The 13,606-nt window shown below is 41.6% G+C and overlaps 2 protein-coding genes across 2 annotated transcripts; both read right to left on the bottom strand.

Annotated features, from left to right (window-relative positions):
* Positions 1 to 11,050: 11,050 nt before the first annotated feature.
* LOC149241412 (uncharacterized) lies at positions 11,051 to 11,626 on the bottom strand. Its single transcript, XM_089370533.1, has one exon. It carries the CDS (start codon positions 11,624 to 11,626, stop codon positions 11,051 to 11,053), a length of 576 nt encoding a protein of 191 aa, XP_089226659.1.
* A 474-nt stretch (positions 11,627 to 12,100) lies between these two features.
* Positions 12,101 to 13,042, bottom strand: LOC149241411 (uncharacterized). The gene is made up of 2 exons (XM_089370532.1): positions 13,027 to 13,042; positions 12,101 to 12,855 (listed from the first exon to the last, which is right to left on the bottom strand). Exons 1-2 carry the CDS (start codon positions 13,040 to 13,042, stop codon positions 12,101 to 12,103), a joined length of 771 nt encoding a protein of 256 aa, XP_089226658.1.
* Positions 13,043 to 13,606: the final 564 nt, after the last annotated feature.

The following is a 13,606-nucleotide window of genomic DNA, read 5'->3' as shown; positions in this document are numbered from 1 at the left end:
TGTTTGTCTAGGAAAAACTAAATTGATGCCTAGGTAGACAACGCCCTTTTTGTTTTATTTCCTTTCTTTGTTTGTTAGGTAATGTGAGCCTTGAAATGATTGGACCTCCTAACTTGTGGCTTGAGCAAGGAGAAGGGGTTAAATTCGATAGGTACTCTTTTGCTTCTATAATCATCAAACACTGACCAATTTAAAATTTGCAAGTGATTACCTAATTTTTCAAACCATCAATTTGATGGGTGACTTGAAAATTTGTCCAAATTTGTCCATATATATGTGTGTGTGTGTGTGTGTCAAATAAAAGTATAGAAAACTATATATATATATATATATATTGTTAGGATATTCCGACACATAGGATATAGTTAAGTTCAACTTGGTCTAGTATAGAGTTAGGTTAGAGTTAGGTAAAGTGTGTTTCTTTACCGTTGTACATTTTGTAACTTACAATCCGACGGTCATGATATGTAGTGATCCAACGGTTCACTCTCACCTCGGTATTACCGACACTTGATCCGTGGCTTGACACCCGATTGGTCCATGAGTTCTATTTAAAGCGCATGGAGGGTCATTGTTCGGGTAATCCATGCATGAGAGAAGCTTATGTAAATTTTCATTATTTGATTAATAAATTGCCTGTAGTACCCACGTTGGGACAGGCCGTGGACTGTTTCCCTCCTTGCACTCTGAGGGTTTTAACCACGTCAAAAATACTGGTGTATTGATTTGAGATCTGGTTGTGAGCGGTGTCCTTTTGGTATTCTTTCTGTGGAACTTACCCTGTAAATTCCTACATGGTATCAGAGCTATTTGAGGGCCGCGTCCGTTGGTGATCCAAATCTGAAGCCGATAGAACTGCATGCGGCTGTCGTTTCCTAGATCTGCTGTTTCTGACTGCTTTCGGGCCGAGAGGACTGCTCTGTTGCGTTCAGAGCATCTGTTCCAGTGAGGAACCCCTTTCGTTTCACGCGAAAAGGTTTTCGGTAGCCCTAGCTGCGTCATTTTTCAGATCGGGAGGTATACAGTGTTTTTTTTGCAGTTTACTGTTATTTTCTCTCTGCTTATTTCGGTCTCAGTTTATTTAGCCTTTTTTTTAACCGGATCTATACCTTTCATTTCTGCGTATGCTCTTTGCCCTGCGACTCTGTGCGATCTGGGCAAATCAGAAACAGAAAGGAAGGATTTTTCTCATGCGTATGCTCTTTTCCCTGCACCTTAGTGTGATCTCGGAAAATCAGAAACATTGAGAAAAATATTTAGTTTTTCGGCTAAAGCTAACTTTGAGATTTTTTTTAAATTTCTAGTTTTTTGGCTAAAGCTAACTTCGAGCCGCAAGGTTCGTTTTTCTTTGCATATTCGTGTTGGGTTTTGTGTTTTGTGTTTTGTAGGGAAAAAGAGTTTTCTCAAGGCAAGCACGCAAACCAAGGCCCCCCCCCCCTCTCTCTCTCTCTCTCTCTCTCTCTCTCTCAAATTTTTTGTATAGATCAATTGGTTCAAAGCTATTTTAAGAGAGTAGAGGTCTTGGGTTCAAGTCTCCATTTTGTGGGGGCGGATTTTTTCATTCCCGCACATTCGCGCACTTTGCCGGCAACGTCAACAATTTTTTTTCAAAAAGCCATAACTTCTTCATCCGGAAGCCTTTTTCAGAGCCGTTTTTTTTAAAACCGCCTATTTTTTCGAGATCTATCCATTGGAACACTTACTTTCAGCATCTTCAGCTTCAGTTTTTTTTAAATGGAAAGTCCATGCCAAGTCATTCTTGACAGCACTAACTACTTCCAATGGGTAGCCTACATGGAAGATTTACTTAGAAGTAAAGTTCTCTTCAGAATAGCCACAAACCAAGAGAAGAAACCAAAAGATGAAGACAAGGCGGCAAAATGGGAAAATAGACAAGATCAAGCACGTGGTTTGATAGGGATGTCTATTTCTCCTGATCTTAGATTCCACATTGCAGGACTTGAGACTCCTCATGAAGCATTAGAAAAACTTGCTAAAGTTTTTGGGATTAAAAATGAAATTAGAGCCCATCAACTTGAAAATGAGCTGCTTACTTTGGATCCTAATAATTTTTCTTGCATTGAAGATTTCTTGTCCAAATTCAAGACCCTTAGATATCTCTTGGAAGGTGTTAAAGTTAAGAAAGAAGATGGTAACCTTATTTATTCCATCCTTACTAAGTTGGGACCAGCCTACTCTGTATTTGTTTCCACTTTCCATTCTACAAGGGAAGCTTTCATTTGTCAAGGACAAGACTACAAGGCCCCTTCCTTTGACTCTTTTTGTGATTCCTTAATAAGAGAACAAGAAAAACTCTTACACCTTGGTCTTCTTAATCTTGGAAACTCTTCCACGAAAGCGTTAGCCGCCCAGCAGCAACCAAATTCAAAGAATCCTAAGAAGTCATATCCTCAAAAGAATGGTCCTAAACCATCTCAGCCTCAAAATGAAAGATCATTTCAGCAAAATGATAAGACCAATAAAAACAAATGGAAGAAGACTGATAGACATTGTAACTTTTGTAATCGAGATGGCCACTTAGAATCTAAATGCTTTAAGAAGATGGAAGCCTTGGAAGCCGCAATGAAGAAACATAACATCCATGTGGAGCCTACTTCAACTTCAACTTCCGGAATGGCACTTTCTGCATGTCATTGTCAATCATCTCAGTCTGGTTATGCATTAAATGTATCTTCTTCTTCTTCTCATTCTCATGAGTGGCTCATTGATTCTGGAGCCTCTTGTCACATGGCCAAAAACCAAGCCATGTTTTCTTCTTTAAATGATTGTAACACCAAAAATATATATATTTGGTGATGATAGATCTCTTAATGTTGTAGGGACTGGAACTGTTCATCTAGACAATGGTCAGTTTAATGATGTATTATGTGTTCCAACCTTATCCTGCAACCTTCTATCTGTCTATCAGATAACTCATTCAGGTGAAGGTAAAATTGTTGAATTTTCACCTCATGATGTTGTAATCAAGGATCTAAAAGATCCTAAACAGATTCTAGCTACTGGTCTTGCTGATGATTCCAAAAGGTTGTATAAGTTTCACAACTTTGGGTCATCCAATCTTCCCTCAGTATTTGTTGCTCATAATGATGAAGTGAGCAAACTTTGGCATGAGCGATTTGGTCACTTAAACTATCGCTCCCTTCAGCATCTATGTAAAGAAAATATGGTGACAGGTCTTCCTATGGTATCTTGCAGAGATGGTGTTTGTTCCGGATGTGTACTCGGAAAACATCATCGGGACAGTTTTGACAAACGTGCCTCTTGGCACGCCTCAGCCCCTTTACAGCTTGTGCACAGTGATTTATGTGGTCCTCTTCCTGTTGCTTCATTCTCTGGCTGCAAGTACTTCTTAACTTTCATTGATGATTTCTCCAGACGCACTTGGGTATACTTCTTAAAACTCAAGAGCGAAGTATTTAACACCTTTTTGGCCTTCAAAGCCTTTGTTGAAAAACAATCTGGACATCAAATTCTTAAGCTAAGAACTGATAATGGTGGAGAATATGTTAAAAACACATTCATCAACTTTTGCACCGAAAATGGAATTCAAATGCAACATACTGTTCCATACACTCCACAACAAAATGGTGTAGCTGAAAGGAAAAATCGCACCTTAAAGGAAATGGCTAATTGTATGCTGCAATCTAAAGGACTCAGTCTTAGTTTTTGGGCCGAAGCAATTAATTGTGCAAATTATATAATCAATCGCACTCCTACTAAGGTTCTAGAGAATATCACTCCAGAAGAAGCTTGGAGTTCCATTAAACCAGATGTAAGTCACTTTCGTGTGTTTGGAAGTGAAGCATGGGCCCATATTCCAGATGAAAAGCATAAAGCTTTAGAACCTAAGAGTGAGAAATGTACTTTTGTTGGATATTTGAAGATGTAAAAGGTTATAGACTTATTCCATTTAAGTCCAAAAATGTTATCATTAGAAGAGATGTAAAATTTGATGAAAATAAATCGGCCTGCGAGCCTAGTCCGGCGGATGTGCCACCTCTTCCTATCTCTTCTATCTTTGAAAACATTTCTTCTTCAGATGATGAAAGCGAGGATGATAATCCTCCCCCACCTTCTCAGGATCCTCAACTTCCAAGATGGGTCCGTGCTACTCGGGATGCAGCAGGTGATCTTGCCGGTGATCCTACAGATCAGCGACGTACACGTTCTCAGTTTGAAAGAGCCTCTTCTTTACTGGCTCAAGCTCCAGTAAATCATGATCCTGACACTTTTGCAGAAGCTTCAGGCCATCCACATTGGGAAGCAGCTATGAATGAAGAATATCATTCATTGATGACAAATGATACATGGGATCTTGTTCCTCTACCAAAGGGACGCAAACTTGTTAGATGTAAATGGGTTTACAGAACCAAGTATGGACCAGATGGGAAAGTTGATAAACATAAAGCTCGTCTCGTTGCTAAGGGCTTTTCACAGGTTGAAGGCATTGACTACACTGAAACCTTTTCCCCTGTTGCCAAAATGAACTCTATCCGCCTTGTTCTTTCCCTTGCTGCCTCTTTAAAATGGGAAGTCCATCAGATGGATGTTAAATCTGCCTTCTTGCATGGGGACTTGCAGGAAGAAATCTATATGGAACAACCCATTGGCTTCATACAAACAGACTCCAGCCTTGTTTGTCGACTTAAGAAATCCCTTTATGGCCTCAAGCAAGCTCCTCGGGCTTGGTATGCCAAAATGGATAGCTTTCTTTTAGAATCTGGCTTTTCTAGGTGTCATTCTGACAATACTGTCTACACCAAGAAAGTGGGCAACTCTCTTATCATCCTTGTTCTTTATGTTGATGATCTTATTCTTACTGGTAGTGATCCCAACCTTATAAACCATGTGAAGTCCAGCCTTAAAAAGAAATTTGAAATGACAGACTTAGGACACTTACACTATTTTCTCGGTCTTCAAGTCTTGCAATCCCAGGAGGGTATTTTCCTTTCCCAGTCCAAGTATGCTTGTGATATTCTTCGTCATTTTCACATGGAAGACTGTAAGCCAGCCCCTTCTCCCTTTCAGTCTGGAGTCAAACTTTCAGTCTCTTGTACTTCTCCTGAAGTTGATGCTACCTTATACCGTCAACTTGTCGGAAAACTCTTGTATTTAACCCATACTCGTCCTGATCTTTCCTTTGCTGTTGGCCTTGTTGCTCGTTTTATGCAAAACCCCCGTGAAAGTCATTGGAAAGCAGCTAAAAGAATACTTCGTTATGTTCGAGGTACAGTACAGTTTGGGATTCATTACAGTGCCAAAGCAGCTCCTCTGTTAGTTGGTTTCACTGATTCTGATTGGGCTGGTGACCCTGATGATCGGAAGTCTACTGCCGGTTATGTCTTCACTCTTGGTTCAGGACCTATTACATGGGCTTGTAAGAAACAGGCTGCCATTTCTCTTTCATCAGCAGAAGCAGAGTATCGTGGTGCCGTGGAAGCTAGTAAGGAAGCCTTGTGGCTTCGTCAGATCCTATCAGAGTTTGGCTTTGAGCAGCAGCATCCAACCACACTTTGGTGTGATAATCAAAGTGCCATTCAGCTATGCAAAGATCCAGTCCAGCATCAGCGCAGCAAACACATTGAACTACACATGCACTTCATCAGAAAGCTCATTCATGACCATGTTCTTGAAGTGCAATATTGTCCAACAGATGATCAGGTTGCAGACATCTTCACAAAGGCTCTCACAGAGGCGAAGTTCACTAAACTTCGATATATGCTTGGAGTTCAGGAAGTTGTCACTAAGGGGGGATAGGCTCTAGTGCCTCCTTCCTTCTCCTATTGTGTCATATTTGTAAATCCTTCAATCCTATCCCAAGTTGTTCTTAAGGGGGGATGTTAGGATATTCCGACACATAGGATATAGTTAAGTTCAACTTGGTCTAGTATAGAGTTAGGTTAGAGTTAGGTAAAGTGTGTTTCTTTACCGTTGTACATTTTGTAACTTACAATCCGACGGTCACGATATGTAGTGATCCGACGGTTCACTCTCACCTCGGTATTACCGACACTTGATCCGTGGCTTGACACCCGATTGGTCCATGAGTTCTATTTAAAGCGCATGGAGGGTCATTGTTCGGGTAATCCATGCATGAGAGAAGCTTATGTAAATTTTCATTCTTTGATTAATAAATTGCCGTAGTACCCACGTTGGGATAGGCCGTGGACTGTTTCCCTCCTTGGACTCTGAGGGTTTTAACCACGTCAAAAATACTGGTGTATTGATTTGAGATCTGGTTGTGAGCGGTGTCCTTTTGGTATTCTTTCTGTGGAACTTACCCTGTAAATTCCTACATATATTTGATGGTGCCCAGCCAAAACACCCTTATAACACTATGATATATGAAATGATTTGGTTTGTTTAACGAATGTGTGTGGAATGATTTATGCAATAGTTATGCAGTTGATTAAAACAAACAATAGAACGAACACATGTATGAAATGCACATGATATAATTTACGGTTGGTATGACATTTAATGAGTTCATTAAAACAGTCCTTGCATGGGTAAGTGTGTTTCCCGCTCGAGCCTAGACTCTTCCCCTGGTTTGTCTGCTCGTTTGGTCATTTTCCATTGTTGGCTGTGGGTTTGCTACCGAGCTCTGCAAGTCGGAATGTTGTGGTTATGCGTTAAACTGTGGGCATTTCTACTTGTATGTCTTTGCATGCATGCAGGTGCTTGTTCCCCGGTCCGTGGCTTGTTCTGGTTCATCCAACAGTGGCTTGGTAAGTTCTTTGTCGAACTTCAGCTCCTCTCTGTCACAATGTCTTCAGGCTGTGCATGTAAACCACGGCAGTGGCATTCTCATTTCAGTTGGCATTTCCAATGGTGGCTTGTTCTCAGGTTGGCATTATGGTTTCCTTCAACTTCTGCGCAATATTCAGGTAAATGTCTTGTCCCTGCTTCAATCATTAACGCTTCCTTCCTCAGTAGTTAATCTGGTTTGTTCCTTGTTCGCTACAGTAAATGGTTGGTGTTCTGGGAATGTTTATCCACGATGCTACTGCGAGCTCTCAGGTATGGTCATGGTCCCTTACTCTTGCTCTGTAATTTCCTTCCTTTTAATTGATTTTTGGCTGACTCTTTCGAATGATGGCTCTATAGGTATTGAGGGCTTCAGTAGGAGGGTTCAACCAAGGCTCTTCTCGATCCTATCCAGTAAGCTCTGCCACTCTACGATAATTTTGTTGGTTCCTTGTATGGCTCTGTCAACTCAGGTTCTCGTTCCTTAGTTTATGTCTATCACGCCTTCAAATCCTCACCGAGGGTTTCACCACTCTCAGTCGGTGCCTGCTCTGTTGTATTAGTATATCGAAATCGAAACCCTCTTCCAGGGTTTGTAATTCAGGGTCTTGTATGTATGTAACCCTCAATATTTTATTCTTTTGTGACTCTTTTTGTGGCTCTAGAAATGAAAACGATATTGAAAGATGTAATGTTACACATGTAAATTTACATGTAATTGCCTTGGCTTGTATTCATTGTCCCATCTCTAGAACTACTGTTGTATATCATCGACTTATTAATTGAATTGTTTGGAATGCTTTACTGAACGCTGTAATCGTGCTGATAATGAAATCTTCACTCCGGCTTGTTTTCTCGACCAATAATAATTATGGTTTGTGTCTGTGTTTACTGTTACGATGTCTGTAAATTCTTTGTGTTGTTCTGCTCCTTAGCACAGCTAACAAACTGACTATCCCTCTTGGGTAACATAACAGAAAAGGTTTATTTTATGGAACCTATAACTTATAGCTATACATTTTCAAAGTATTCTTAGTTAGATTTTTAACAAATAGAAATAAACATATAGATGGACAACAGTCTGGATTTCTCTGTTGATATTATTTTTATTAGAGTGTGAGTGGTCTTCAACTGAACCCCTCTATAGTCTTGTTCTGTTACATTTATAGCTACTCAGTTCCAGTTAATGAAACTGTATGATTGTTCTTTCAATTGGGTTTTTACAGTTATTTGGTTATTAATCAGTTGTCCTATATTACGACAAGATTTTGTCTCCCAATACATTTGTCTTTTCTTTTCCTTTTAAAACAAAAAGGATAATCCTAATTTGCTAACAATAGACAACACCAGATCCTAACTATGTAACGGTATTTAACTAAATGAAAGTAAATAAAAGTAACAATCCTACCTAATTTTCCTGTTGACCATCATAAAAAAACTCATAAAAGTAAATTCATTGTTCTTTGACCTGGCTGAGACTTCACCTGGTCATGGTGAGCTAGATGCTCCTGCATCAGGCTCCCAGAGGAGAAAGAAATCATGGCTCCGGTCCATGAGATTCTCGGCAGAAGTACTTGTCTGTTCGATCTGCCTGGAATCAAGCCACGAACTGTCCTTAATTGGACAATTCTTCCACTTGACCAGGTACTGTAATTACTCCTTCTGCCGAGCCCATTTCACCACCTGAGTGTCGAGAATGCTCTCGATCTCGGGAGGTGGAACGTAAGGCATCTGTCTCTTCCAAGCTTCTCCTTCATCCTGAGTGTCTTGTGTGGGTCGCGTGGTTCCTTCGTCTTCCTTCTCCTCTGGGTCAGCCATGTAGGGAAACAAGTCTGCTACATTAAAAATAGGTATAATTCCTATTCCTGGTGACAACTGGATCTCATAGGCATTTTCTGAAAACTTCCGAAGAATTTTGCAGGGTCTTATTTTCTTGTACTTCAACTTATTGTACGTACCTTTAGGAAAACGGTCCTTGCGCAAATGTGCGAGGACTTCATCTCCTACATCGTACTGTACCTCCCTTCTCTGCAAATCTACTTGTTGTTTGTACTTTAAGCTGTTGTCCTGCAATTTAAGTTTCACCTGTTCATGCAAATCCCTCATCACGTTAGCGAAATCTTCTCCGTCTGTGCTCCGCCTTTCTTGCAGTCCAAGATCCCACAGTTCATGCACTCCGCGAGGATGCATGCCGTACAGGATTTGGAAAGGGCTCAAACCTGTGTTGCTGTTAGGTGAATCATTGTAAGCGAATTCTGCCTGCACCAACACTCGATCCCACATGCATAAGTTCTCTCCCACTAGACTTCACAGCAGATTCCCTTAGCTCCTATTTACAACTTCTGTCTGTCCATCCGTCTGCGGATGGTAAGCAGAACTGTAACTCAGCTGAGCATTCATCTTTTTCCACAGGGTACGCCAAAAATGTCCCGTGAATTTCACGTCCCTGTCTGACAGGATGGATTTGGGTAATCCGTGTAACCTGACAATCTCGTTAAAAAACAAGTGGGCCACATGAGTGGCATCACTAGTTTTCTTGCAAGGAATAAAATGTGCCATTTTCGAAAATCTATCCACCACTACCATTACCGAGTCGTACCCTCGCTATGTCTTAGGTAGGCCTAAGATGAAATCCAAGCTGACTGAGTCCCATGGTCTGCCTGGAACAGGTAACGATGTATACAGTCCTGCATTCTGACTATGACCCTTTGCTAATTGGCACACTTTGCATCTGGCTATGAATCGCCACACATCCCTCTGCATCCTTGGCTGAAAGTAAAAATGTTTGAGTTGTTCGAGTGTTTTATCCACGCAGAAATGTCCGGCCAAGCCTCTGCTATGCTTTTCTCGAATAATGTTCTCCCTCATCGAGCAGTCTGGTATGCACAGTTGTCTGCCCTTGAACAACAACTTCTCCTGCAAATTGTAGTCTAACCAAGGGTTGTTATTCCTCACCAAGGGGTTCTGGCATGCCTCATAGGCCTCCTTAAAGTCTACATCTGCCTGGTACAAATCTTGTAAGTGTTCAAATCCTAGCACTTGCACAGTGCTTTCCTGCAATAGTAGAGCTTTTCTACTCAGCGCATCTGCTACTTTATTAGCTTTCCCACTAATATGTTTCAATACGAAATTAAAGCTCTGTAGATACTCCACCCATTTGGCGTGTTTGTGGTTCAGTTTGTGCTGCTACATTATGTACTATAATGCAGAGTTATCTGAAAACAACACAAACTCATTTCCTAATAGATAATGCCTCCACTGTTTTAGTGCCTGTATAACCACATAAAATTCTTTATCATACGATGAGTATTTCTGCCTACTCTCATTCAGCTTCTTGCTTAAAAGCGCTACAGGCTTATCCTCTTGACTTAGAACAACTCCAATTGTTGTCCTGCTGGCATCACAGTGAACCTGAAATAACTTCTTGAAATCTAGGAATCTCAGGATCGACCTCTCAGTAATTTTCTTCTTTAACAACTGGAAACTTCTCTCCGCTACTTCTATCCACCAAAAAGGTTGGTTGGCCTTCTTAATAGTATCCAGCATTGGTGCACAAACCTCACTGAAATTCCTTATGAACTTCCTATAAAAGCTTGCTAATCCATGGAAGCTACATACCTCAAACAAGTTTTTCGAAGATGGCCAATTCACTATCGCTACCACTTTCTCTGGATCCATCTTCAATTCATTCTTTGCTATTACAAACCCCAAATAAATCAATTCCTTCTATAGAAAAGTACATTTCTTTAAGTTTATTAGTGGTTTGTGCTGCTGATTTATCTAGCACCTTACGCACATCTTGAAGATGTTTTGCTCTTGTCCTACTAAAGATAAGTATGTCATCCAAATAAACTATCACAAACTTCCCAATATACTCCTTCAGCATCTCATTCATTAGTCTCATGAATGTGCTGGGCGCATTGCTCAGCCCAAATGGCATGACCAGCCATTCGTACAGCCCCTCATTCGTCTTAAAGGTTGTCTTCCATTCATCCCCCTCACGTATTCGTATCTGATGGTACCCACTCTTCAAATCTATCTTGGAGAAATACGCTGCCCCACTTAAACAATCCATCATATCATCCATTCGTGGTAGCGGAAACCTGTACCGAATGGTGATCTTGTTGATGGCCCTTGAGTCGGTGCACATCCGCCACTCTCCTCCCTTCTTGGGGGTGAGGACTGTCAGAACAGCGCAAGGGATTAAGCTCTCTCTTATCAATCCCTTGTCCAACAGTTCTTGCACCTGCTTCCTAATTTCTTCATTGTCCTTGGGGCTCATTCAGTATGCCACTTTGTTCGGGAAACTAGCTCTGAGTATGAAGTCAATGTGATGACTTATGCTCCTTTTGGGGGGTAACTTGTCTGGCAAGTCATCTACAACTATGTCCGTAAACTCCTCCAACATTTGCTGGATCTCCATAGGTAAATCTGTTATCTCTGTATGCAATAACACTGTCCTGGCCTTCTTCACCACTGCGTAACCTATCTCACTGTCCTCAACCTGTCTTAAAAATTGTTTTCCACTCACCAGCAATGCTCTGGTTTCACTTGTCTCAGCTGCCCCTTCTTCTTCTTTAATGGGCACAAGCGTATGCTTGATTCCATCCTTCACGAATTTATAACAGTTCGTCACTCCATCATGTGTCACTTTCCTATCATATTGCCAAGGTCTGCCCAACAGTATGTGACAGACATCCATTGGCATGATGTCACAGACAACTTTGTCCTTGTATCTACCTATTTGAAATTCCACCTCGCTCTGTTCATCCACCAGTAACTGATGGCCTTTTTGCAGCCACGAAACCCTGTAGGGATTGGGATGCTTCAAACGTTTCAATTCCAGCTTTTCTACCATCTCTGTAGACACTAAATTGTCAGTACTACCATTGTCTATAATTAATTTACAGCACTTACCTCGCGATTTACAAACTGTTCTGAATAAATCCTTCCGCTGTGTCTGGTCGGTGACCTCTTTAACTGGTTTTAACAACACTTTATGCAGCACTAAAGCTTCCCCTGTCTCTGGAACATTCTCTGCTTCTTAGGGAGGTGTTGCCACTTCTTCTGGCTGTGCCACGTATGCACCACGCTGTCCAGCTTGTTCTGCTTCCAGACACTCAAATGATCTATGTCCCCATTTATGACACCGATAACATTGGTAGCCAACCCCTCTTCCTCGGCCATTACCTCTGCCCCACTGGGATGACCTTCCACCCCTTATATTATCACCTATATCTGTTGATCCAGAAGCTCTGGCACTGCTACCTTCTTCATTACTACTAGCAGTCCACCCTCTACCATACGGTTGGCCTTTTCCTCTGCTGGCTCCTCATCCTCTCCGGGCGTTCTGTCTTTTGGTGATTTTCTCCTCAGCCTTCATCGCACTCTTATACGCTTTCTCAGTGTTATTCAATAACAAAATGTTGATTTCATCCAAAATATCCAACCTTAATCCATTAACATACCTAGTTGTCCTTTTCGCTGTATCCTCTGTATATCCGGCCCACAAATTCACTCGATAGAACTCCTCTATATATTCCCTTACCGTCAATCCTTTCTGCCTCAGATTCTGCACCTGCCTATGCAGCACAATCTGATAGTCCCTTGGCAGAAATCTGCCTCTTAACTTGGCCACCATCCTTGACCAGGTCTTGATCAGTAGTTTTTTCATTCTTTTCCTCTCATTCTGGACGTTGTCCCACCATAGCGCTGTGTGTCCTTTCAATTTCGTCGTAGCGAACCGAACTCTGTGGTCTTCGCTGACTTCCTCACACTCGAAGTACTTATCCATCTCACTAATCCAATCTAGTAAGACTTCAATAAATAGGTTGCCATCATACGTCGGGAGTTCCGGTTTGGGTTTACTGCTCGCTACTAGAACAAACTTCAACAATCTCACTTCTGCAGACTCACCTTCCTGTCCATCTGCTGCTACTTCAGGTTCTTCCTCACTCTCGTCACCTATCTCCAGGTCTCGTCGTCTACCTGCCTCTACTGCCTCCAAACGGGCAGTGAGAATTCGAATCTCCTCTCTCAATCCTTCATCTGCCAATCTGTGAGCACCTCTACCACCTCGGCCATGACCTTGTCACCCCACATCCATATCTTCAATCAACTTAACCTGCTCTGATACCACTTTGATGGTGCCCAGCCCAAATGCCCTTATAACACTATGATATATGAAATGATTTGGTTTGTTTAACAAACATGTGTGGAATGATTTATGCAATAGTTATGCGGTTGATTAAAACAAACAATAGAACAGACACATGTATGAAATGCACAGGATGTAACTTACAGTTGGTATGACATTTAATGAGTTCATTAAAACAGTCCTTGCCTGGGTAAGTGTGTTTCCCACTCAAGCCTAGACTCTTCCCCCAGTTTGTCTGCTCGTTTGGTCATTTTCCATTGTTGGCTGTGGGTTTGCTATTGAGCTCTGCAAGTCGGAATGTTGTGGTTATGCATTAAACTATGGGCATTTCTACTTGTCTGTCTCTGCATGCATGCGGGTGCTTATTCCCCGGTCCGTGGCTTGTTCTGGTTCATCCAACAGTGGCTTGGTAAGTTCTTTGTCGAACTTCAGCTCCTCTCTGTCACAATGTCTTCAGGTTGTGCATGTAAACTTCGGTTGTGGCATTCTCATTTCAGTTGGCATTTCCAACGGTGGCTTGTTCTTAGGTTGGCGTTATGGTTTCCTTCGGCTTCTGTGCAATCTTCAGGTAAATGTCCTATCCCTGCTTCAATCATCAACGCTTCCTTCCTCAATCGTTAATGTGGTTTGTTCCTTGTTTGCTACAGTCAATGGTTGGTATTCTGGGAATGTTTCTCCACG

This window comes from Pinus tabuliformis, chromosome 8 (genome assembly GCF_031772625.1).
Source record: "Pinus tabuliformis cultivar Carrire ecotype Pingquan chromosome 8, CPIR1, whole genome shotgun sequence".
In the NCBI taxonomy this organism is placed as follows: domain Eukaryota; kingdom Viridiplantae; phylum Streptophyta; class Pinopsida; order Pinales; family Pinaceae; genus Pinus; species Pinus tabuliformis.
Note: the sequence above shows the minus strand (reverse complement) of the source record. Positions and strands in the feature narration are given on the sequence as shown.

Coding starts and splice junctions, on each gene's coding strand:
- LOC149241412 (XM_089370533.1), bottom strand. CDS start 11,626: ATGGTAGAAAAGCTGGAATTGAAACGTTTGAAGCATCCCAATCCCTAC.